The 25,855-nt window shown below is 45.3% G+C and overlaps 1 protein-coding gene across 2 annotated transcripts in view; it reads left to right on the top strand.

Annotated features, from left to right (window-relative positions):
- Window positions 1-25,855, top strand: part of zgc:162879 (ras and EF-hand domain-containing protein) — a 116,002-nt gene that overhangs the window by 64,342 nt on the left and 25,805 nt on the right. For both annotated transcript variants that reach the window (XM_038813825.1, XM_038813826.1), the window contains exons 3-8: window positions 3,833-3,923; window positions 9,865-9,960; window positions 13,951-14,028; window positions 17,780-17,895; window positions 19,092-19,160; window positions 24,178-24,259. In XM_038813825.1, the coding sequence (XP_038669753.1) occupies window positions 3,833-3,923; window positions 9,865-9,960; window positions 13,951-14,028; window positions 17,780-17,895; window positions 19,092-19,160; window positions 24,178-24,259 (532 nt within the window). The remainder of the gene's footprint in view (window positions 1-3,832; window positions 3,924-9,864; window positions 9,961-13,950; window positions 14,029-17,779; window positions 17,896-19,091; window positions 19,161-24,177; window positions 24,260-25,855) is intronic.

The following is a 25,855-nucleotide window of genomic DNA, read 5'->3' as shown; positions in this document are numbered from 1 at the left end:
TGTTAATTAGCATTTATTTTCAGATATTGGTGTAACTAATCTTCTTGGTGTTTTGAATTGAAAATGTATGTACCAGTAATGTGACAGTGATTTACACACCTCCTGGCACATAAAATTCAAATGAATTAATCCATTAATAAGTGCACGTCTGCAGTAGTTGATACTAATAGATCTCAAGGTAGCGCTTTTGGATTTATTCACCAAAGAGCAGCAAGGATCAAGAATGTTTTGAAATGTGGTTTGATGAGATGTGAGCGACACCGGTAAAGCCAGCATTTGTTCCTTACCCCCTATCCCTCCAATTGCCTTTCAAGGTGGTGGTGAGTCCAGAATGGCCCTTTCGGAATGTTTAGACCTACAAAATTCAACTAAGTCAAATAAGAGAAAAAGGAAGTGCAATTTGGATGAAGTTGCCTGGGCTTTATGAGGTGGCATTGACCTCGAGATCAGTTTGACCCCTGATGTTTATATTGATATCCAGGCCCTTGCCGTGCACATACCATGCAGGGCAGCACAGTGGTTAGCACTGTTGCTTCACAGCGCCAGGATCCCAGGTTCGATTCCCACTTGGGTCACTGTCAGTGCGGAGTCTGAACGTTCCCCTGCCGTGTTTGCGTGAGTTTCCTCTGGATGCTCCGGTTTCCTCCCACAAGTCCCGAAAGACGTGCTTGCTTGGTGAATTGGACATTCTGAATTCTCCCTCTCTGTACCAGAACAGGCGCCAGAATGTGGCGACTAGGGGATTTTCACAGTAACTTCATTGCAGTGTTAATGTAAGCCTACTTGTGACAATAATAAAGATTTATTTATTTTGTTAATCTTAAAATCACAATTACATTTGGAGTGAAACAGAAACATATGGGTGGATTTTGGAAATGTTACCTTTTTAGTTATCCACCTGTTTCGTCACAAGCAAAGTAACTTTAAATCTTGAGAAAATTACGAATGCTACAAATGGCCATGTAAATATCATCCATAGGGCTCCTTTATAATAAAGGCTTCGAAGCTGACAGAAGAGCTGGACACTATATAATTTAGAATACACAAATGGAGACACACAAAAAATCGAACCGAAACCATCCAATTGACCAGAAAATGTAAAATGATCAAAGCTGTACTGCTGACCTTTACTGTGCCCTGTTAGATTACTAATAACCAAATGTACAGGTGTAAATTTGTTGAAATGCAAAACATATTGTGTAAAATATTAGCAGGCTGCTTAATGCCAAAATGATATGTGATTTGTTCACCCCAGTATGAGACAGATTCTAGATTTGTGGTGATTTGTCTTTTGAAACTTGATTCACAGAGGATTCAACTTTCTGGTACTGTTTATTGTGTAACCTTCAAGCGTCTGCTTGTAATATTTTAATGCCGTTTTATGTGAAATTGAAAAGTACATCAAAATTAAGCAAATGGTAATTTGAAGGAAAGATGTTAAACAACATGCTTTGAATAGCACACAAATGAAATTAGAGCTTGTGGATGAATGAGCGTCTGTGATGTGTCAGTTCAAGTGGCCAAATTTTAGGATAATTATTCTTCTGACACTATGAGTCACCTCTTCACAATTCCATTATGTAATTTCATGTTGAATTCAATGGAATTTTACAAAAATGTAGCAGGAATAGTCCATTCAAACCCTGGAGCTTACTGTCTGAACTTGTACATCAACTCCAGTGGCTGTGCACTCCCCATATCCCACAATACTCTTATTTCCCAAAAATCTATCAATTTCAATTTTAAATAAACTCAGTAGTATCTACAACTCCCTGGGAGTAGAAATTTCCAAGGGTTCATAACCTTCTGAGGGAAGAATTTTTTTTCAACCTGGTCCAAAGTGGCCAACCCCTTCCCTTGAGACTGGGACTTTCGAGCTAGGGGAAGATATACCTCGTCAAGCTTTCTCAGAATTTTGTGTTACCACACATTGGGCTAGGGCGTGGTCAATTCCAACCTCCCTTGACTCGGAGTCACAACACCATTTAATTAACAAATAATTCTTTGAAAAATACCCAAAGTCTTTGGTCTCTGGCGGCCCAATAATTACAGTCACTAGGTTTGTAAATTTAACAATAACAAGAACTATATTGAAATATGCAGTAAATACAACTTGTTAACTATCATCTAATTCCTACTATCCCACTTTAACCAGTCGAAGTGCAGGCTTCACCCAGGCCCATGGGCAGCAAAAGGCCCATCCGAGGTTCAGCAGAGGTTAAGTCGTGAATTATTTTTCATATCCTTACAGGAGTAGGTGAGAACCTCTGGAACCCATAAAGGTAACTTGGGTGAAGCTGCCAAGAGATTCACACGCTTGGTTACTGTGTCGCTTCTCACCCATTCTAAAAACAAAATGGATTCCATTGTGCTCGGGTAGGACAAATGATAATGAAAACAGCAGGATGTAGGTTCTAGGTTCTCCAACTGACTAACGTCAGTTTAATTGGGAGCTCTGCTGGTGAATGAGGAGAACAGCTGGATTGTTGACTTTGGGTGCATTTCTCCAAAAAATGTGCCATTTCGGGCAGGAAAATTGGTGAGAATCCAGGAGCATCAGGCTCTGTGCATCGTCCAGTGCGAACCCTGTTTAGGGGCTCTCCCACGATTCTCTGGGAATAGCGGAAGGTGTGTCGGGCATAACGGAGCATAACAACATATGGTTGGATCAGTCAGTTTTGAAGGCAGGTGAGGCAACAGATCCCCCACTATGTTTGAGAGAGCTGGACAGATTTAGTTAGTTGCTAACGAGGGATAGTATGGCGCAGTTTATAATTTTCTTTTCTATTATTAAGAGAAGGAAATAAATTGAATTGAAAAAAGATGATGTCTGCAGTAACTAATACTTGTGTTCACTGTTAACAAAAATAATACAGCTAGATGGTTTGGATTTGGCACCGTCTCGGTACAGTCTTAATCTGCTGGATTTTTGATAGATTGGGAAAGTGAATGTGAAGGCACGTGTTGAATTAATGGTATCAGGTTTGTGTGATTAGGGAGCTTCATTGTTGTGATCTCCTGCGCCATGCTATCATATGACTGTATATCAGGACATAAAGGTTAGCTCCTGGTTTGGAGCGTACATGAGATCTATTTACAAGAGAACCCTATGATGTCCAAACCAAGAGAATGTCCAGAGCTGAGCTGGGATTTGTAGTAATTGGTGTTATCTCAAATAACACCAATGTCTACGTTCCTGTCACCAATATGATGATGTGTTCCTGGAGCAGCGAGATGTTCAGGCGTTCTGATAACTTAATGAATGCATTTATGCCCAAGCCTTGCATTGATGTTATTGGACAGCATGGTGGTATAGTGGTTAGCACTGCTGCCTCACAGCACCAGGGACACCGGTTCAATTCTGGCCTTCGGTGACTGTGTGGAATTTACATGTTCTCCCTGTGTCTGCGTGGGTTTCCTCTCCGTGCTCTGGTTTTCTCCCACGGTCCAAAAATGTACAGGTTAGGTGGGGTTATGGGGATAGGGTGGAGGAGTGAGCCGAGGTAGGGGTGCTCTGAAGGTCGGTGAGGACTCGATAGGATGAATGGCCTCCTTCTGCACTGTAGGAATTCTATGATTCTATGAACATCAAGTTACATTAGTGCTCCATATGTTTGCAAGGCGACAATGAAAGGATGAAATGCTTTCTTTGTGGGAATGCACTCAGTAATATTTTGCTGAGTTAACCTTTCATACGCATGGCCAAACCAGCTCTTTCACCCAAATCTAATGTCCCAAAGTTGTGATGAAATGCTACTTGCCTACAAGGGAATAGTTAATTTTAACCTGCAGTTAAAAACACCGTACTAGCTACTTGATTGTCTTGTTGTAGGACGGAGGAATTGGCTGATGTGCGGCTGGCTGAAATGGAAGAAGACATGGAACAGCAGGCAACAAAACTTGAGCAGAAACTCCGAGCCGAGGTGAGATCCAAGTGTAGGAGCTGATATGAATTCTGTGCCTTTGTGCAATTTGTTATGGGCCAGGGTTTAGAGAACCCCAAAGTGTATCATGGAGTTCAGCTGACCCACAACTTCTATTAGATTGTGGAATGAGGAGCACACAGCCCACTCTACAGGTGTGGTACAGCAGAAATGGAAGAGTATTTTTTAAAGCAAAACAATGTTTATTCTATGAACTCAAGTTAGCCTTTTTAAAATGTACAGCGAACATCTTAGCAACCATTAATTCAAAGACAACCCCCAACGAATGCAACACTAAGTTATCCGTTAAGCTTGCCTTTTAACATCCATAAGACGTAAAACACATTTTACCAAAAGCACATCAGGTTAAAGTCACTCCTATTATTAGTTTTAAATCACCAGGATTGATTTACAGTCTTTATATTACAGAGAGAGACTCTAATACACCTTCTGGCTGTGACTGCAGATATCCAGCTCTGAAAATGAAACTGAAACGCATCCTGCAGCAAACGGCCTAAAACGAAAGTAAAAAGCTGACAGCCCACCTCCACCCACTCTCTGACATCACTGCAGTAATAAACACATTTCTTAAAGGTACTCTCATTACAGATACTTATATACACACCCATTTATAAACACCCACTTCTTAAAGGTACTCTCACATGACAAATTGTTGGGTAATTATTAATTACTTGCCGCTTTGCATTCTTCAGATTCTGCATGTGCAGGAATGTAATTGCATAACTTTCCCAGGACTGCAATTAAAACAGTGTCCCTTTTTAACCCTTGGAATGGTAGGGGAATTACTCCCAAGAAAATAGTGCAGCACCATGTTACAATCTGGTCAGGAGAGTAAGCTGGCTCCCCTTTTTCGACCCTCTCAGTTGATCACAACAATGGAAAGTTGAGTCCAAATGAAAGTTTAAAGAATATACAATTAAGTCCTTTGCTTGTTCTTGAGACATTGTTGATCATTGCAGTCGTTTGAAGTTTGTTGGTTTCCTTAAAATACTGGAGTTGAAATGTGATCTTTGGAGCCAATCTTTACTTCAGAGAGAAAAAAGAAGCTTCAGTGAGAAAAAAGAAGCAACTCCTGTCTGTCTTGGCAAAACAAGTGGTTTCCTCTCTGTATATTCCAAGAAGGAATATTTAATGAACATATCTTGCAGTCATTGTTGTAGAATAAATAATCACTTTTTTGATCTTTTATCCCAAACTTGTGACACATTTCTCCAAGATCGTAGGAACCAGCAGGCGATGGCTTTATTTCCTGCTCCACAAGGGATTTTGAAAGTCCGTTAGATATCTGACTGGTTAGCAGTTACCATTGTCTTGACAGAATTACCGCTGATTAAGGTCCAGGGGCAGAATTCTCCGCTCCCCACGCAGCGTGGGAGAATCGTGGGATGGCCTCCCGACATTTTTTGCACCCCCAGCGATTTCCCCCCCCCCCCCCCCCCCCCCCCCCCCCGGCTCGGAAAAATCGCCGCTCGCCATTTTTCACGGCGAATGGCGATTCTCTGAGCCCGATGGGCCGAGCGGCCGGCCCTTCGCGCCCGTTTCACCACGGCAGCAACCACACCTGGTTGCTGCATTTGTGAAATGGGCGCCAGATGCCCGTTTGGGGCATCTAGGGGCCCGATTGGCACGGGAGCACCACGACTGTGCTCAGGAGGGGAGAGGCCCGCGATCGGTGCCCACCGATCATCGGGCCAGCATCCAAAACGGACGCACTCTTTCCCCTCCGCCGCCCGGCAAGATCAAGCCGCCACGTCTTGCCGGGCGGCTGAAGAGAAAGATGGCCACCGCGCATGCGCGGATGACCTCACAGATGGGACGTTTTGCGCGTCATTTCTGGCGTGACGAGGTCGCGGCCGGGAAAGACGGAGGCCTGCTCCTAGCCCTCCGGGTGGGGGTGAATTAGGTGCGGGGAGCGGCCCTGAGGCCGTTGTGAACCTCGGCCGATTTCACGACGGCCATCCTGATTTTTATCGGGAGTGGAGAGTACCGCCCCAGAACTTTTGGATCTTTAATGCATTCCTTTCAAAAGTCTATTTTGAAAGTAGACACTGACACCCATACAAGGGCAGGTGTGCAGTGCAATCCATACAGGAACTTTCGTTTTTTGAAAGAAAGTGGTCAATTTACACTACCAGACATCAGGGGCGTGATTCTCCGAACCTCCCACCGGGCTGGAGCATCACCGCAACCGCGCCACGCCACCCTGAGGCCGGTGCACGATTCTCCGAGGTGCGGAGAATCGCACCATTTGCGCCGGCGCGTTTGCCGCGATGCTGGCTGCAGTCCGCCGATTCTCTGGGCCAAGCGGCCGTGCAGAAAAAGCAGAGTTCCCGCCGGCACCGTTCACCCCTGGTCGCTGCCGGCGGGAACTCTGCATGAAGGGTTGGGGGTGGTCTGTGGTGGTTGGGGGGGGGGGTGTCTGTGTCCCGGCGGGGGGGGGGGGGGGGCCTCCAATGGGGTCTGGCCCACGATCGGGGCCCACCTCATTTTTCCCACCCCCCCCCGGCGCGCATTATTTCCAATGCTTTCCTACATTTAAAACATTATTAAAATGGAATCAAGGACCCTGATATTTGCAGGGCTGCACATTTGGGTGGGAGTTGAGAGGGTGGAGTTTGGAATGGAAAACCGCTGGAAGATTGAATTTCCAGAACATTTTTATCTGATGCCTGCTTGATGGGCTGGCAGCCTGTCAGGCAGGAAACACACGCATCTGAGGAGCCGGTGGAGAGATTTATGTCGCAGCTTTCTAATGGATGGGGGAGCGGAGTAGGTAGAAGAAATCCTAGTGCTTCAGGTGAAGGGGCGGAGAGATGAGTTTTCGGAAATCATGGTGCAGGTTTGAGTGGAGGATGTCACTGGGTTACACATTGGAGCAGGAGAAAATAGCCCTGGTCCTCTAGGCCCACAAGCAGTGCTATAAGGCAGTCGGCTCATGGATCCAGCCATCTCCCCTCCATTTACCTGCCTGAAGCCTAGGAAACATAGTCAACCTGAGTTTAAAAATTAAATGGTTGTTGAAATGGAGGCACACAACCTGCTTAAGAACTTTGCTAACTGACTTGTCACCTAAGAGGCTCCTGCAACACCGCCACACACCTCCTCGTTAAAAGGAGGTGGGAGGGTTTGAGGTTGTTTGGAGTTGAGCTCAAAAAAAAATCTTCATATCTAGCCCACCTTTATACGGGTGGCACGGTAGCACAGTGGTTCACATTGCTGCTTCACAGCGCCAGGGGCCCGGGTTTGTCTTGGGTCACTGTCTGTGCGGAGTCTGCACATTCTCCCTGAGTCTGTGGAGGTTTCCTCTGGGTGCTCCAGTTTCCTCCCACAAGTCCCGAAAGACGTGCTGTTAGGTAATTTGGGCATTCTGAATTCTCCTCTGTGTATTCAAACAGGTGCTGGAATATGGCGACTAGGGGCTTTTCACAGTAACTTCATTGCAGTGTAAATATAAGCCTACTTGTGATAATAATAAAGATTATTATTATTTGGAGGAGCTTAATATTACCGTGCCATATTAATATCGCCATGCCAAGGATGATCTTCAGGTTGGGAAGGGCTGGAAGGGGTAGTCCAGACCAGGAACCCCCATCCCAGGGGTCAAGCCCTCGCCCACATCCTACGCCTATTCAACCCCTTGGACACTTGGGGAATCCCTCTCTGCAGCCTGACAGTGGCAAGGGGGAAGATTAGCAATGGGATGACCCCTTGATTTCTCTTCCCCCCCCCCCCCCCCCCCCCCCCCCCGCCCGCCACCTTGAGATCCATCATACCAGGCTAAGGTGTCACTGCCAAGATCAGTGCTATTGTGTCAGGGGGCAGTGCACTGTTGGCAATGGCAGGGGGGGTGGTGGCTGAATGAGGAAGGGCTGAAAGGGTTGGGCAGAGGAGGGGTTAGATCGCCCTTGTGCATGCGTGGTGTGGGCTGGGGTGCTGCCCATTATTCCCCTGATGCCCCTCCTTGATAAGGGGTTGGAGGTGCTCCCCTTGTCAGTGGGATTGGCACTGTGAAAGGGAGGGGGCCTGCTGCTGGAATTTGGAATTGGGGCATCCATTCGGAATGGACTGTGACCTGCACAGCCCTCCTCGCACCAATGGGGACCAGTCCCCATTCTCCGCTGGCGGCAGCACCTAGACTCTAGAATGGAGAATCCTGCCCAGTCATTCCTTGTTTAATATTGCCCTGTTCAATGTTGCTTCACTTTAACATTTGTAAATTAATGTGGCCTGTAATCTCATTGAGCGGTGCAAGATTAATTTTAACATGGTGTTCCAGGTGACCCAATTGGTGCCATTTTGGAATGGACTCTCCCTGCCGCTGATCTTCTTTCTGACTTGCCATCTCTCCACATCCTCCCGCTGAAATTCATACTCTCTGAGACACCCTCTTGCTGCTTCCCTTTGAAGGTGCAGATGCAATCCAAAGTCAGAGTTTCAATGTTGTGGACGTGGGTGTACCAATGCAGGACTGCCGAGCTGGGGCTGCTACTGTACATTTCCTTTTAACTGCTCCCTCTTATCGTTTGGAATTTAGCGAGAGCTTCATAATGTTTGCTTGTTTTTTTGAAAAGGACACCCCAACTGAACCTATAGAAGGATCATTTAGATCTGAAACGTTAACTCTGTTCCTCACCACAGATGCTGCTTGACCACCTGAGTTTACCCAGCATTTTCTGTTTTTATTCCAGTTTTAATTTTGGTTCAGGAACCAATGTTTCAGTAAGTTCTGATTTTTCAGGAATACAATCACAACTTTAAGTGAGGACTTGCTGTAAATCATAGAAAAGCTGCACAAGGAGACCATACAGCCCATTGGGTCTGCACCAACCCTCAAAAATAACACCGTACCTAGGCCTACCACCATCCCATTCAACCCCTGTAACCTAACCTGCACATCCCTGGACACTAAGAGACAATTTGTCATCACCTAACCAGCACATCTTTGGACTGTGGGAGGAAACCGGAGCATCTGGAGGAAACCATCGCAGACACTGGGAGAACGTGCAAACTCCACACAGCAGTCACCCGAGGCCGGAATTGAACCCGGATCCCTGACGCTGTGAGGCAGCAATGCTAACCACTGTGCTACCCGAATGGCCAATCCACCTGCATCTGGCAGAATGGGGAAGGTGGACAAGACCCCCTCTACAAGGCGGCCTAGACCCTCTCTACAAGGCGGCCTCTGGCTGCCCTTGTACCCATTTGTGCATCTTGTACCTAAAATCATTCCTGCCATTTGAAAGAAGCTCCTGAGAAACTGCAAGATTCCAGTCAATCTTTTTTTAAAAATGTCCTCAATTGGGCAAAATGCACCGGATGCTGGAAATCTGAAATTTGAACAAAAAGTGCTGGAAAGCCTCGGCAGCTGTGGAGGGAGAACTTGAGTTCAGACAAAACTGTCTTTTGTTTCAACTGTTGCTGCAAACCTAAATTAAGTGTGACTTTGGCCTTCACAAGAGTCATTGAGCCTTGAAACATTAGCTCCGTTCTCTCTCACAGATGCAGTCGGACCTGCTGAAATTGTCCAGTGTTTTCTGTTTTTTTTTTTGTTTAGTTTTCAGATTCCAACATCCGTTGTAATTTTCTTTTATCTTTATTTGAAGTGTGGAGTTGATTTCTGCAACTCAACCCAAAGATGTGCAGGGTTGGTGGATTGGCAACGCTAAATGGCCCCTTAATTGGAAACAAAAATGAATTACGTACTCCAAATTTAAAAAACAATTAATTGTCCGTCCAAAGAAATTGAGCTTTGAATTGCTCCAGTTTGAAGACAGTGTTACATTTCTTCAGTGGCTCAATAGGTTGTTCTTTTTATTGTCATTGACTAGCGTAGTGTGCTGAAACCAGGTCTCTTGACAACAAAGGTTGCTTATTCACTCTGATGAACAAAAGTTCACTGTTCGCGTTTCGTCCATTCCAGGAACAGTTGAAACTTGAGGCAAAAGTGGCAGAAATGCAGAAACGGCATGAAACCGAGGTAACGGATCTACAGGCAGTCATTGACCGAATGAAAAAGGTACTGAAACCCATCAAGTTCCAAAGAACATATTTGCGTTATCAGTTAGTCTGGTTTAAGGGATTTGTCATTATGTTGTAACAACCTAAAAAGTTTTTTTTAAAACTTTTTTTCCGTCTTTTAACTTGCCATTTGTGATCTTGGAAGAAAGCAGCAAGAACATAAGGGAGGAAATGATCTTTCACTACCTGAGCTGATCCATAACAAAATTACTAAATTAACCTGTGATAAAATACCCCATTTATTTCTCTGTTTAAAAAAACAACAATAACATCAGGCTGCTTTCGCACTATCTTTATTTTGCCAACACAATAATGTATGGACCCCAGAAGTGTAGAAGATTTTAGTTTAGGTGGGCAGCATGGTCGGCACTGGCTTGGAGGGCCGAAGGGCCTGTTCCTGTGCTGTACTTTTATTTGTTCTTTGTTATAACCTCCAGAAGGAACATCTAAAAAGACAATGTGCACATACTTCACTCTAATTAAAATGTTTGGCCTGTCTCAGTTTTCCTAACAGTTTAGTCCAGAATTTTATTTTTTTCATAACTGCTGACAATGCATGGATTTTGAAAATCTCAACTATGAGAGTCTTCACCTTCCAGGCTTTACAGCTCCAAAGCTGATAAAATGATGAGGTTGCTGCATAGAATCAGGCCACTCGGCCCAACAGGTCTGCACTAGCGTTTCTGCTGCACAGAAGCTTCCTCCTACTTTAATTCATCTCGCCCCATCAACAGCTAGCCTAAGTTCTGTTATGAGATCCTGCAGCTGCTTTCATGCAACTTTTGTAGATTTATAACTTTGCAGCTCAATATTCTATGTCTATAAAGTATGCAGGAAAATTAATTCAGAATTATATCGGTATCTTCCATAACCATTTGGATAGGTCTTGAATCAGTCGCTTACACTACCACACAAAGATCTTTCTCCATTCTGTCTCCGATGCTCTGCTGATTTGTAAGCAAGATAAAACTGCTTGGCTTGTTGACTCTTTGTTTGCAGAACATGTCCAAGTTGGGACAAGTGGAGAAGGTTCACTAGGCTGATCCTGCATATGGAGGGATTTTCTTCTGAGGAGAGGTCGAATAGATTGGGCCTGTGCTCACTAAGAGTTTAGAAGAATGAGAGGTGGCTTTATTGAGACATATAGGATTCTCGAGTGGGGGGGGGGGGAGGCTTGACAGGATTGATTCTGAGACGTGTTTCCTCTTATGGGAGAGTCTAGGATCAGAGGGAATAACCTCCAAGTAAGGGATCATCCATTTAAGACATGGAGGAGGAGCAATTTATTCTCCGAAGGTAGTGAATCTGTGGAATTATTTACCGCAGAAAGATGTAGAGGCTGGGTCATTAAGTATGTTCAAGGCGGAGATAGACAGATTTTTAATCAGTAAGGGAACCAAGGTAATGGGGATAAGGTGAGAAATTGGAGTTGAAGATGATCAGATCAGCCATGATCTCATCGAACGGCAGAGCAGACTCGATGAGCCGAGTGGCCGACTTCTGCCCTGACCTCGTATGGTCAGTACTTTGCCAAAAATAATAATGGACCAATCCAGTGGAAGCTCATGGTTACCAACAGCCTCTTAGGGCATGGTACCTGTAGGAGGGGGAGGGACAAGTAGGGAGGATGTAGTTTAGACTTTCAAACAGCAGTTTTTTTGCTTGCTTCTCTCCTGCTCCCCAAAACCCACAATGGCAATCTAACATTATGGGCAGCACGGTGGCACAGTGGTTAGCACTGCTGCCTCACAGCTCCAGAGTCCCAGGTTCAATTATGGCCTTGGATGACTGTCTGCATGGAGTTTGCACTTTCTCCCCATGTCTGCGTGGGTTTCCTCAAATGCTCCGGTTTCCTCCCACAGTCCAAAGTTGTGCAGGTTACGTGGATTGGCCATGGGAAATTGCCCTTAGTGTCCAAAAGGTTAGGTGGAGTTACGGGGATAGGGTGGAAGCTTGGGCTTCAGTAGGGTGCTCTTTCCAAGGGCTGGTGCAGACTCGATGGGCTGAATGGCCTCCTTCTGCACTGTAAATTCTATGAATGAATGATTTTCAAGTCATTACTCAACTCTGACCAGTTACATTTCGTAGATATTATTTCCCTACCTGAAAAGAACCTCTTTCAACTACTGATGGGTCCAAGCTGCAGTATTGGGTCAACTCTGGACCTTCAGGACACCTACTGGAATAGTACCAGGGATGTGGACTTCAGTTATGTGAAGAGACTCGAGAAGCGGGGATTGTTTTCCATTAGTGCAGTAAAAGTGAATTTGATAGTTGTTTTCCGGAGCATTTGATATGTAAATAATGAGAACCTGTTCGACTGATGGGAAGGTCTGTATCACGGAGAACACGGGATTAAAATGATTTGCTGAAAAGCCAGAGTGGAGATGAGGATTAATTATTTTACTGTGTTATGACAATCTATGCTTGAAAAGGTGGTAGAAATAGAGAAGCTAGTAGCTTTCAAAAGGGAACTGGATATATACTGGAAGGGAGAGAAATTGCAGGATAATGGGGGAGGAAAGGCCAGGGGAGTGAGACTATTTTGGTTCACTTTTCCCAATAGCCACAACAGGAATGTGGTGCTGAAAGGCCTCAGGTTGGATGATTCTAACCTTTCCATGACCTCTGGCACGCCCAAAAGGAAAAGTACACATTTTTTGTGGAGATTCTTTTTTTAAATTTAGAGTACCCAATTCATTTTTTCCAATTAAGGGCCATTTAGCGTGGCCAATCCATCTAACCTTTTGGGTTGTGGGGCCGAAACCCACGCAAACAGGGGGAGAATGTGCAAACTCCACATGGACAGTGACCCAGAGCCGGGATCGAACCTGGGACCTCGGCGCTGTGAGGCTGCAGGGCTAACCCACTTCTGTGGAAATTCTTAAAAGCCCAAGGAAGTCCCCAAGGCTCCTTAGGCAGCACCTCCAACCCCACGGTCACCACCATCTAGAACGACAAAGGCAACCGATGCATGTGTCATGTGAGTGTCCCTTTAAGAAATGTTTTTGTCTTATCACATGCCTTCAGTGATGTCATTTTGTGGGTGGAGCTGGGCTGCGGCTCTGGGGGTTGGTTTTACTTTCGCTTTGGTTTGGGGCTTGTTTGTGGCTCCTGAGTTTTCACATTTGGTTGCTGTGCTCAGAAAGAGAAATCTTGGCCTGTCTCTGTATCTTCAGTTTAAAAGCTGTTTCCAGATTACTAGATAACTTTAAAGTGATAACTGTTTTCCGGAAGGAATTCAAACCTGTTTTGGAAAGGAAATAGGTATATCCATACCAAGTCTTAAAGATAGAAAGAGTGCTGTATGTTGAGCCACATCTTTGAAAAGGGGTTTCTGGTTTATGACATCTTGTTATTAAATTGGAACAGTTAAAGGGGGGAAGTTATTAAGGGTGATACATAGATTACTGTAGCTGTGTGGGGTATTAATGTTTGTAATTGATAAAAATTCTTACTATGTGTGTTTAGAAAAATGTTAACTAACTTCATAGAATTGATTAAAATTTTAAAGTGCTTAAGCCTCTGCTGAATAACACCTGAAAGACAGGCCCTTGTGCTCATTGTAACCAAAGTCGATGAACAGTTGTAAGTCAGGTGAACTCCATGATATACTTTGGAATTTTCTAAACCCTGGCCCATAATACATGGAGCACCACCACCTGGAAGTTGCCCTCCAAGACCCTCACCATCCTGACTTGGAAATGTATCGGCCGTTCCTTCACTTGCCACTGGGTCAAAAACCTGGAACTCACTCCTTCCCTAACAGCACTGTGGATGTACCTACACTGCATTGGTTAGCCATCTTCTCAATGGGCAATTAATGCTTTCCTAGCCAGTGAAGCCCACATCCCATAAATGATATTTTTAAAATCGCCTGTGATGTTTAAGTTGTAATATTTTGTAACTAGCTGTGTAAACACCGTGGAACCTTACAGTTGATGGTATCGATTATGCACTAAAGCATATCACTGCTGTGTTTCTCTAGCTTAATGAAGAGCTGTGGAATTCAAATTCCAAAGGGGACATCTCAGCACTGAAGGAACAGCTGGATGAATTGACTCTGGTATGTGTGGGTGTTTTTTTGTCTATGTTGCAAACATTATTCTTTTTTTTATAAGTGAATATAATCCAAACAATGATCCATAATCCAAACAATTAATCCGTTGCATTTCTGGAGTTTTCATTCCTCTCCTGAGCAGGTGGAAATTAGACACTGTCCACACCCTGCTGTGGATGCATTGATATTCTGTTGTCTTGGCAACCTCTTTGGATTTCTAAAATTCCTTGCATCTGAGGGATCTTGAATGATGAACAGGGGAAGAATGCGTAAGCATGTTTTGAGGTGAATCTATTGTTGCAGTCCCTGAAGGAGCTATTTCACAGCATTGAAGAACAAAACCAATATCTGATTAACACAATGCACAGAGCTGGTCATTGGCCAGGAACCAAAATAAACCTGGTTTACCCAGCTTCACATCAGCAGTGAGGCTTCTGAATCTCGAATAACTTCTCGAATCTCGTTATTGCCTTTGGTGATGTTATCAGAGGGGATGTGGTGAGAATTGGTTTTAAACAACAAGTTGTTATGACCTGGAATGTATTATTTTCAAGGTTGAGGCAGGCAGGTTCATTAGTAATTTGCAAAAGGATTTATACTTGGAAATATTGTCAGGGTTGTGGGGAAAGAATCCGATTGAACTAATTGGATAGCTCTTCCTAATAGCTGGCCTGTGTGTGTTGTAAAATGAATCTGCTCCTGATTTAATGTTGTTTTTTTCCCCCGATTTTAAAAAAAACACATAATAAATAATTTTTAAGTGCTACCTTTCCAGACTTCAAAACAACTGACCCCTGAGCTGACCAGATTCAAAGGCTGAGTGAGGTTAATCAAAGCGTAGGTATGCTAGCTCTGCTGCCCAGCTGATTTGGACAGACCGAGAGGTGTGTGCTAAATTGCAATCTGGTGATACTTGTTATGCCAAATGTGTGCTAGCCAAGTGGCCCAGACCATGTAATGTTATAGAATGTTGGCCAATCTCATTAGATCATAACCAACCTATTAGATAAAGACATCACTTTTTTTAATGGGGTGAGTGTTGCTTCCCCATCCCTAATTGCCCTCAAACTGAATGGCTCATTAGGCCATTTTGAAGGGTATTTAAGAATCAACCATAGGGCCTGGGGTCACATGTAGGCCAGACCGGGTGAAGACGGCGGATTTCATTCCCGAAGGGATCTTAATGAACCATATGGATTTTAACAACAATCAATGATGGTTTTGTGGGGCTGAGTTCCTCAGCGGCTCACCGTTCGCTGGCGGCAGGATTCTCTATTCCCGCCGCAGTCAATAGGATCTCCCATTGAAGGCACCGCACGCCGCCGGGAATCCTGCGGGTGGGGGTCCGCTTTCAATGTGATCTGAGAATCCCAGCAGCCAGAGAATTCTGGCCACTATCACCGGCACTGAGACTAGCCTTTCAATTCCAAATTTACTAATTGAATTTAAATTTCACCAGCTGCCATCGTGGGATTTGAACCTATGTTCCAAGGACATTAGCCTGGATTACTGGACCAGTGACATTACCACAACATCACCATCTCCCAAACTGCCCATAAATCCCAGGGTGCTTGGTGTGATTTGATTAGTATCTGTGAGAAAACGTCCATTTGAAACTTATTTCATGTCATACAAACCCCATCACCTCCATGATCACAAATTCTGTGTGTTGATTCTGACTTCCAGTTCTTTCAACTAGTGAGGAAAAATCTTCATGACATGAGTACATGTGTAGAATTTGATTAACCCTTCAGAACAGAGAAGCTACCAGTTTCAGTTTACTGGACCCATACTGTGATGTGCATGTTAAGTACTTCATGGCTACAGACCAAGAGCTGGAAAGTGGGATTTTTTTGTTAAAACCAAGAACAGTATTGATAGGCAAAATGGCCTTTTGTGCCATATGATTCAATGATTCTGTGAACTCTAGTAATTCAGCCTGGTAACTGGATCTGATTGGCACCTATTGGCCTGTTTGAAATTTTGAGTATTTTTAAGCAATGGCTATAATCCCAATGGGTGAATAAATCCTAAAGCTGGATACGCAAAGACCTGTGGATGATCAAACATTGTGATTTTGTTAAAATAACAGTGGCACAGCTTTAATGATCTTCCTCAAAATGGCGTGTGTTGGCTGGGTTGAGAAACCCGGTGTATATCTCTTGGACTGCACAGCAGTGCCAGGGGCGCTTCCCAGCCATGTCCCTCAATCGTCTGGGGCTATACTTGCATTGAACCCCCGATATGGTCATTACGAATGGTTTTGGGTTTTGTAAGCCTGCATTGATTCATGGCGTCACACCATCTGGGTGGGAAGCTACGTGTGGGCAGATGTTTTATGGCATCAAGCTAGGAAAGTAGATGTTAATAAATTGAAATGTATGGAAATCAGGTTCTGAACTTATGTTACCGGGGACCTCTTTAGGGAAGCACAAGTGGAGAGCACTGTGGCTTCACAGCGCCAGGGTCCCAGGTTTGATTCCCCGCTGGGTCACTGTGCGGAGTCTGCACGTTCTCCCCGTATCTGCATGGGTTTCCTCCGGGTGCTCCGGTTTCCTCCCACAGTCAAAAGACGTGTAGGTTAGGTGGATTGGCCATGATAAATTGCCCTTCGTGAGCAAAAAGGTTAGATGGGGTTATTGCATTACGGGGATAGGGTGGAATTGAGGGCTTAAGTGGGTCGGTGCAGACTCGATGGGCCCCCTTCTGCACTGTATGTTCTATGTTCAAAAGAGATCTCGACAGCACAAATCCCATTTTTGGCTGCTCGTGAGATTTAGTGGCCATTATGGGTTTTGTGCTCGTGATCAACAGGGCCACTAAATTGCAACCTAAATGTATGTATCAGTGTGCTAAACATCATTCCTGCACTCGTAAATGCCTCATTTGAAATTTTTCCCCAAGTAAACAGGGAAAGGAAGACTGACACATATCTGGCGGAATTTACCATCCGTTCACGCTGGCGGGATATTCCAGTCCCACTGATGGTGTATGGTCTTCTCGGTGACGAGTTGTGCGGTCAATGGGAAATCCCGTTGACAACAGAGGGAACCAGAAAATCCCACTGGTGGGCTGCCTCTGTGGCCGAAAAACATGCAGTGGGTTGGTCGGTAAATCCCGCCCATCAACGTTTCATCACCTCCAAATGTCCCAAATAGCATTACAACCAATGAAATAAGTGCGGCCATTATTTATTTAATTTATTTATTGCAGCCAAAATTGTGTACACCATGCACCCATATGTAACACTGTGATACTGATTAGATAATCTTGTGTTTGTTACGTATATTAAGGGATATGTATTGTCTGGAACATTCGCCTTCCCTTCTTCAAATTGTGAAACATGACTTTGTGTGTCTACCTGAGAAGGCAAATGAGGCTGTCATTAAATATCTCGGGCGAGAGTCTTCGTTCCTCCGCATCCACTTACTGGTGCGGCATGCCCCCACCGGTAGTGGGATTCTCCGTCCTGGCAGCCGGCCAATGGGGTTTCCCATTGTGGGCACCCCCACGCTGTCGGGAAATGCACGGGCATAAGTGCGTTGCGGGCAAGATGGACGATCCCGCTGACGGAGAATCCAGCCCCTCATTTGAAAGACGGTTCCTCCTACAAAGCAGCACTCCCTCTGTACTGCATTGAAATATCAGCCCATGTACTCAAGTGGTTGGAGTGAGACTTGAACCTGCAACCTTCTGATGGGCAACTGTGCTGTTCGGTATTTTCAATTTAAATGTGTGTTATGTTTGCTTATTGCAGGAGAATGAGCATTTGAGAAGTTCACAGCTTAAGAGCCAGACAGCGATTTCCATTCTTGAAGCCAGAATAGACCAGCACAAAAATCAGCTCGCCGATCATCAACTTGATCAGGAACGGTAAATAAGCAACGTTATACCAAACAAATATTTTTACATCCGAATGCAATATCTTTTTCTGTCCAATTTTAGTGTTTGACTTGGCGAGTTGGCATTCCAAACTGCTGTTGAACGTATCTGCTCTGATTATAATACTTTCGGCGCCTCCTTTTATTTTAGCAGTTTATCACCCTACACAAACACAAGCTTCTCCAAAATGCTGCTGCCTGTATCCTGACTTGAATTCTCCCCATTTTATCCATCGTCTTGTGGATGCTGGGGTCCCTAGTTTAGCAATACCTGAAATTACCAATTCAAAAGATGTTCAAAGGCCTCCATGACTTAACCTCACCCTTTCTCTGTAATCCCTTTAATCTGCTAAAAAGAATCTGCATCTCCAATTCCGGTTTTTTGTTCCTGACTTCCTTCACTCCAGCAGTGGCGACCAAAACTACTGAGTCTCCTAACAAAATGGTACACACTCACTGCTCCACCATTGACAGGCATGCCTTCAGTGACCTCTGTCCTGCTATAGATTTCCCTTCCAAAACATCCATGTCACCATTGTCTCTCTCCTCCTTTGTGACCTATCTCTTTGATCAAATTATTGGTTACCTGTTCTGATGCAGCCTCCTTTGGTTTGATTTTTCTTCTTGACTGAATATGCCCTTGGGGAAATTTTACTGCATTAAATATTCTTTATAACTGCATGTTGTTGAACATTGTTTTACCTTGTATTTGCCTTCTCATAGAGAGTATCTTTCTGTTGTGTCAAAATCATGGTATTATAAAATGCACAAAATGGCTCCACAGATCTTTTTTCAACCTGCTAGTAAAATCCTTAGAAAAGTCTTGTTTTGTATAAATTAAGTTGAGTGTGATTTTTGAAAAGGCATGTTGGTATGGATCACTTGAGAGTCCGATTGCTAAAACATAGCCAATTGTATTAAAGAAGCAGAAGTCATGTTGTTAAAATGCATGGAAAACTGCTTCTCCCGCAGTTTGACAGGCTAAACTGCCTCCATACCAGGATGAAAATTTGGCCAGTTACTTTGTAGTGACGAGATGAGAGCAGAAATCACCAGGCCGAGGGTCTGCTGGCTCTTGCAATTTTCAGCTGGATTGTGTGTGTGTTTGTGGGTTGTGCAAGTTTGTTTTGCAGGACAAGGTGCATATTACAGAATTCTTGCTTTAATAATTCAATTTCCTCAAAATAGGGCAAAGGAAGCCATAAAGAAACTCACTGAAGAGAATGAAGTTTCCACCAATCAGGTCCAGATGCTTCAGTAGGTTATCTTTATTTATATTTAGTGATATAAAACTTTTCAGTCTAAAAATAATTTTTTAAAAATGCAATCATGATATGTGGGCATTGCTGGCTAGGTCAGTATTTATTGCCCATCCTGAAGACCCCGGGAGAAGGTGTTGGTGAGCTTTCATTTTAATAATAATAATCTTTAGCATTGTCACAAGTAGGCTTGCATCAACACTGCAATGACGTTACTGTGAAAATACCCTAGTCGCCACACTCTGGCGTCTGTTTGGGTACACGGGGGGAATTCAGAATGTCCAATTCACCTTTCGGGACTTGTGGGAGGAAACCGGAGCGCCCAGAGAAAACCCATGCAGACACGAGGAGAACGTGCAGACTCCGCACAGTGACCCAAGCGGAAATCGAACACGGGGCCGCGGTGCTGTGAATCAACAGTGCTAACCACTGTGCTACCATGCCACCCAGTAGTATACCACTGTAGTCCACATATGGTGTATGTACACACGCAGTGACAGAATGGCGATTTGAATCCAGGATGGTGAGTGACTTGGAGGGGAACTTTCAGATGTTGGTCTTTCCAGCTATTTGCTGAGCTTGTCCTTCTAGATGGTAGTGGTCGTGAGTTTAGAAGATGCTGTTTAAGGAATTTTGGTCAGTTCCTGTGTACTGGGAATGACCTAAGGTGACAATGTGTATCTAAATTGTTCTTTTTCATTAAACATGAAAGTTATTTCTCTCTTTTAATCTGTGCTATTCCCGCTAATTTATGGCAATTACAGTGGGCCAATCTGGAATATTGGCACAATAGATATTGCATCAGTACAGTTTCATGGCATGGAGGTGCCTGCTTGACCCTGTGTAGAAGTCAATCATGCTTTACAATTTACTTCATTTTTAGAACATTTCCTAGAAATGTATCACTGTTTTGCTACTGAAAGTAAAATCTGATTCAATATGAGACAGGCTAAATATGATCACGGGTTAGTTGAATCTCCCAACAGAACATTACACAATCCCAATTTTACCAGTTACCAGTTTCCCTACGCATGTGCCCCTACATGGCGCTGCCTCCACCCGCTCCCACATTGACCACCCCCCACTTCCTGATCATGGCAATATTTGCCGCCCAGTAATAATTCCTAACATTCAGCCAGCAGCACCCCCCCCCCCCCCCCCAGCTCCGCTCCAACAGCAGTATTGGCCATCGAAACAAGCCCAGAGATCACTGCATTGACTCGTTTAAAAGAAACTTTTGAGATACAAATAGGGAGACACTGGAATCCAAACAAAAATTGCGGGAGAACCGTCATCTTTACGGTCTGTACCCCCCCCCCCCCCCCCCCCCCCCCCCCAGTGATAACGGGAGCATGTCCCACCTCCAAAAGTCCTCCTTCGTTTGCTCAACTAACCGGGTCAGATTTCAGTTATGTAACAGATCCTATCCTCGTGCCATCTGAATTCCCAAGTATCGAAAACTCTCTCCCACCACTTTAAACGGCATCTCCCCAATTCCCTGTCCTGTCCCCTCGCCTGCATCATAAAGACCTCACTTTTACCCATATTTGTTTACTCGAATAGGCGCTGGAATGTGGCGACTAGGGGCTTTTCACAGTAACTTTATTTGAAGCCTACTTGTGACAATAATCGATTTTTATTTTCTCATTCAATTTATACCTCGAGAACTGGCCAAAGTCCCCTAGGATCTGCATAATCTCCCACATCTCTCCCATCACCCCTAACAGGCCAGAAATACACGGGAGTAGGTCCTCCAAATATAACGACCCTGTGCTCCACCCCCTCCCAGACTAACCCCTTCCAGTCCTTTGACGCTCTCAGTGCCATCGCCAATGGCTCTATAGCCAAGGCAAACAACAGTGGGGACAGTGGACATCTCTGCCTTGTCCCCTGGTACAGTCTAAAATACTCCGAGCTCACTCGGATCGTCCGCACACTTGCCACCGGTGCCTGGTACAGCAACTGGACCCAGTCTACAAAGCCCTGCCCAAACCCAAACAGCCCCAGGACCTCCCACAAATACTTCCACTCCATCCGGACAAAAGCCTTTTCCACGTACAGAGCGACCACTACCTCCACCTCCCTACCCTCGGAGGGCATTATGATAACATTCAGTAGCCTTCTAACATTGGCCGTTAACTGTCTTCTGACAAATCCCGTTGGGTCCTCCCCTATTGCCCCTGGAACACAATCCTCTGTTCTCAAGGCCAAAACCTTGGCAAGCAATTTGGCATCTACATTCAGAAGGAGATTGGCCTGTATGATCCGCATTGTTCTGGGTCCTTCTCCTGCTTCAGAATCAATGAGATCGAAGCCTGTGACATTTCTGGGGGAATAACACCTCGCCCCCTAGCCTCATTAAATTCCCTCACCAGCAGTGGCCCCAGTACCCCAGAAAACCTGTTGTAAAATTCCACTGGGTATCCGTCTGGCCCCGGGCCTTGCCCGACTGCATGGCCTCCAATCCCTCCGCTACTTCAACGAGCCCAATCGGGTCTCCCAGCCCCTCCACCAACCCTTCCTCCACTTTCGGAAACTCTAAACCCTCCAAAAATTGCCACATTCCCTCCACCCCAGCTTGGGGCTCTGACTCATACAGCCGACTATCGAATTCCTTGAATATCCCATTCATCCCCGCTGGGTCCAAGATCATGTTTCCCCCCTATATTCTTCACTCTTCCTATCTCCATAGCGGCCTCCCGTTTCCTGAGGTGGTGTGCTAACATCCTGCTGGCCTTCTCCCCGTACTCCTGCACCGTCCCTCCCGCCCTCCTCAATTGCTCCACCGCCTTCCCTGTGGATAGCAGGCCAAACTCCATCTGCAACTTCTGTCGTTCCTTCAACAGCCCTACCTCCGGGGCCACCGAGTACCTCCTGTCCCTAACCTAGAATCTCCCTAATGGGTCTGTCCATCTCCGTGTTGTCCCAGTTTGGTGCATAGATGTTCACTAATACCACCGGCATTCCCTCCAGCTTCCCACTCACCATAACGTACCTAACCCCGAATCTGTCACTATGCTCCCCACATCAAATAATACTCACTTAGTGATCAAAATCGCTATCCCCTAGTCTAGACCCGAGTAAAATACTTGCCCCACCCATCCCTTCCTCATCCTAGTCTGATCCACCATCCTCAGGTGTGTCTCCTGTAGCATTGCCACGTCCGCCTTTAAACTCTTCAGGTGTGCGAGCACGCAAACCCTTTTGACCGGCCAATTCAGCCCTCTCACGATCCATGTGATCAGCCTGGTCAGGGGCACCCCATCCCCCTCCCCTGCCGATCAACCATAACCCCTCTTAGGCCAGCCTCCAGTCCCGCGCCTCTTCAGGCCTGCCCACAGGTGCCCACTGTCATTGACCCCCAGTCTGTCTCCAAACACCAGTCCCACCCCTGTCAACAGATCAATACCCCCTCCCTCTCCCTAATAAAATAACAATCCCAACCCCCTTCAGCAACATCACCTGCTTTCCCCTCCCTCCCCCGCTCGACCAACTTACATACATATGCAAACTTTACAATCCCCAACAAACACAAAGAAGAAAGTTCCACTCACCATCTGCCATTAAGAACAAAGTTAACCCGCAAATAAAACTGAGTAACGGCCTCAAACGTAGTACAAAACAATACATACAGAACCGGAAGGGGAAAAAACGAAGTTTAACAGCAGATTCAGCACACAACTACTCACCCCCAAGTTCAATGTCCTCCATCACCTGCCAGTCCCCTGTCCCTGACAAAGTTCATTGACTCTTCTGGCATTCTGAAATAAAGTTTCTGGCCCTCATAAATGACCCATAAACGCGCTGGGTACAACATGCCAAACTTCACCCCCTTCTTAAAGAGGGCCGATTTCACTTTATTAAAACTCTCTCTTCTTTTGGCCAGTTCTGCACCCAGGTCCTGATAGACATGCAGCTCGTTGCCTTCCCATAAACAGCTCCTCGTCTGCCTGGTCCACCTCAAGATCTGTTCCTTGTCTAGGAACCGGTGCATTCGTAGCACCATCGCCCTTGGCGGCTCGTTCCTCAGCGGCTTCCTCCTATGCGCCCTGTCCACCTCCAAGGACCGAGTAAATGCACCTTCCCCCAGCAGTTTCTCAAACATACGCGCCACATATGCACCTGCGTCCAATCCCTCACTGCCCTCCGGCAGACCAACTCTTGTCCTTCATCAGCCCCATCTCCACTGCCATCGCGGCTAGCTGATCATCGTGCTCAGCCACCACCTTTTCCACCTTCTGAATCGCCTGGCCCTGGGTTTCCGGTCTCTGCTCCACACAATCAACTACAGCCTTTATCGGATCCAGATATTCTTTTCTCTGCTGAGCAAACTTCTCATGGAGAAAGGTCACAAGTTCCTCTGTCGACCACTGGGACGGCAGCATCGCTCCCTGACCTTCCGCCATATTCCCCTGAGTCGCAGGCTCCACTCCCACCTTCGGCTTTACAGACCACTTCTGGTCCACAAATCCATACACTGGTGGGGAATCCTCCTCTTCTACTTCACCAGGGCCTTGTTTTGTCAATCAAATCCACTATAAATCGGAGGAAAAGGTCCACCATGAGTGGGAGCTTCTAAATGTGTAACCACTCACACCATGGTCGCCACCGGACGTCAATCTTTGGAATTCTGAGGATCAGTCGTTGATTTGAGTATGTCCAGACAGAAATTGATAGATTTTTAGATATTAAAGATATCAGGGAATATGGGGATAGTGTTGGGAAAATGCCATGATCTAGTTGAATGATAGTGCAGGCTCAGGGCGCAAATGGCCTACTCTCCTCCTATTTCCTATGTGCTATATAAATACATAATACAAATAGACAATGCTGAAAACCCTCAGCAGGATCCGCTAACTTCTATGGATAGAGAAACGCAGGTAACCTTTCAGGTCAATGCCCTTCATTTGTAACTGCATGTTGCCCCTGCTCTGAAGTAATTTTTTTTGGAATAGGTTAACATATTATTTTGAATGGTCCATTGTCAATCTTCCTTCCCTTTTTTGCATTTTTAGAGAAGCCAATAAAGCACTTTACGATAGCAATAATGGATTAAGAACTGCTTTGGAAAGAAACCAGAACTCAAATAAAAACAAGGTAAGTTTTTGAAGAAATAAATTGGTGACAGACAAATGGCTCTGTTTCTTGATAGCAATGCCCAGCCCTGATGATTTAAATCACCGATAAATCGGAATTATGTTCAACCGAGTTAGAATAATTAATCAGGAATACAGTTAATAACATAAATACAAAGTAAAACCTGATTTTGATTGGACTTAATGGGTGGGAATAATATATATGTGGTCCTCCGTGCCATGATACAGCAGTGCTAAACACCGTGCCGCCCCCACATCCTGGATATAGCTGTAAATCAGGAAATGCAGAGTGGGGAGGAACTCGAGAAAATTACAGTCACTGGGGAAGTGGTGCTTAGAATATTGTTGGAATCCGATGGACTTCATCCTAGGGTCTTTAATAAAGTGGCCAGAGAGATCATTGATGTGGCATAGTTGTTAGCACTGTTGCCTCACAGTGCCAGGGAACAGGGTTTTGTTCTAGCCTTGGGTAACTGTCTGTGTGGAGTTTGCATATTCTCCCCATGTCTGCTTGGATTTCCTTCGGGTGCTCTTGTGGTGTAAAGGTGTGCAGGTTAGGGGGGTTATGGGATTACAGGGATTGGGCGGGGGAAGTGGTCCTAGGTAGAGTGCTCTTTCGGAATGTCAAGTGGTTAGCACTGTTACTTCACAGCGCCAGGGTCCCCGGTTCTATTCCCGCTTGGGCCACTGTCTGTGTGAAGTCTGCACGCTCTCCTCCGTGTCTGTGAGGGTTTCCTCCGGTTTCTTCCACAAGTCCCGAAAGACATGCTTGTTAGGTGAATTGGGCATTCTGAATTATCCCTCTGTGTACCCAGGTGCTGGAGTGTGGCGACTAGGGGATTTTCACAGTGACTTCATTGCAGTGTTAATGTAAGCCTACTTGTGACACTAATAAAGATTTTTTTTTTTAATTTGATGGGCAAAATGTCCTCCCTATTAATCCCCTTATTAATCAAGAACCTGTCTATATCTGTCTTAAAGACACTCAGTGACTTGGCCTCTAGAGCCTTGACAGGATGGTTGTGGAGAGGATGTTTCCTCTTGTGAAGATCTATAATTAGCGGTCATTGCTTAAAAATAAGGGATCGTCCATTTAAGACAGATGAGAAAAAAACATTCTGAGGGTCGTGAGTCTTTGAAACACTCTTCCTCAAAAGGAGTAGAAGCAGTCTTGGAAAACTTTAAGGCAGAGAGATTCTTGATTAACAAGGATGTTTATATCACCTCTCTAAACTAGGGCCCAAATTTTTAGGACGGTAGGAACTCTGTGCTATCCAAGTAGACTCTTGACAGTCCTGCTGCCATTTTGGCCAGCAGCTCTCCTGTCCCTCCAGCAACAGTGCTACAGTGGCCAGATGAGGCACTGCATGGAGCTGCCGGAGCCCAAGTCATGAGAACTGGAGGCCCTACCTGCCCCAGCATAAAATGACTGCCAAGTTGGGGCAGACAGGAACCAGAGGAAATCCAGTCCATAAGTCCATGCAATTTCACGCTCTTTTGTTTCCCACCCCCCAAAACCTCCCTCTCTCCAAAACCTGCCAGTGGGGGGAGGGGAGCATAAAACTCTGGCCTAATAGTTGGTGCAACCCATCTAAAG

The sequence above is a fragment of the Scyliorhinus canicula genome, chromosome 12, assembly GCF_902713615.1.
Source record: "Scyliorhinus canicula chromosome 12, sScyCan1.1, whole genome shotgun sequence".
Taxonomy (NCBI): domain Eukaryota; kingdom Metazoa; phylum Chordata; class Chondrichthyes; order Carcharhiniformes; family Scyliorhinidae; genus Scyliorhinus; species Scyliorhinus canicula.
This window is presented reverse-complemented; position numbering and strand designations above follow the sequence as displayed.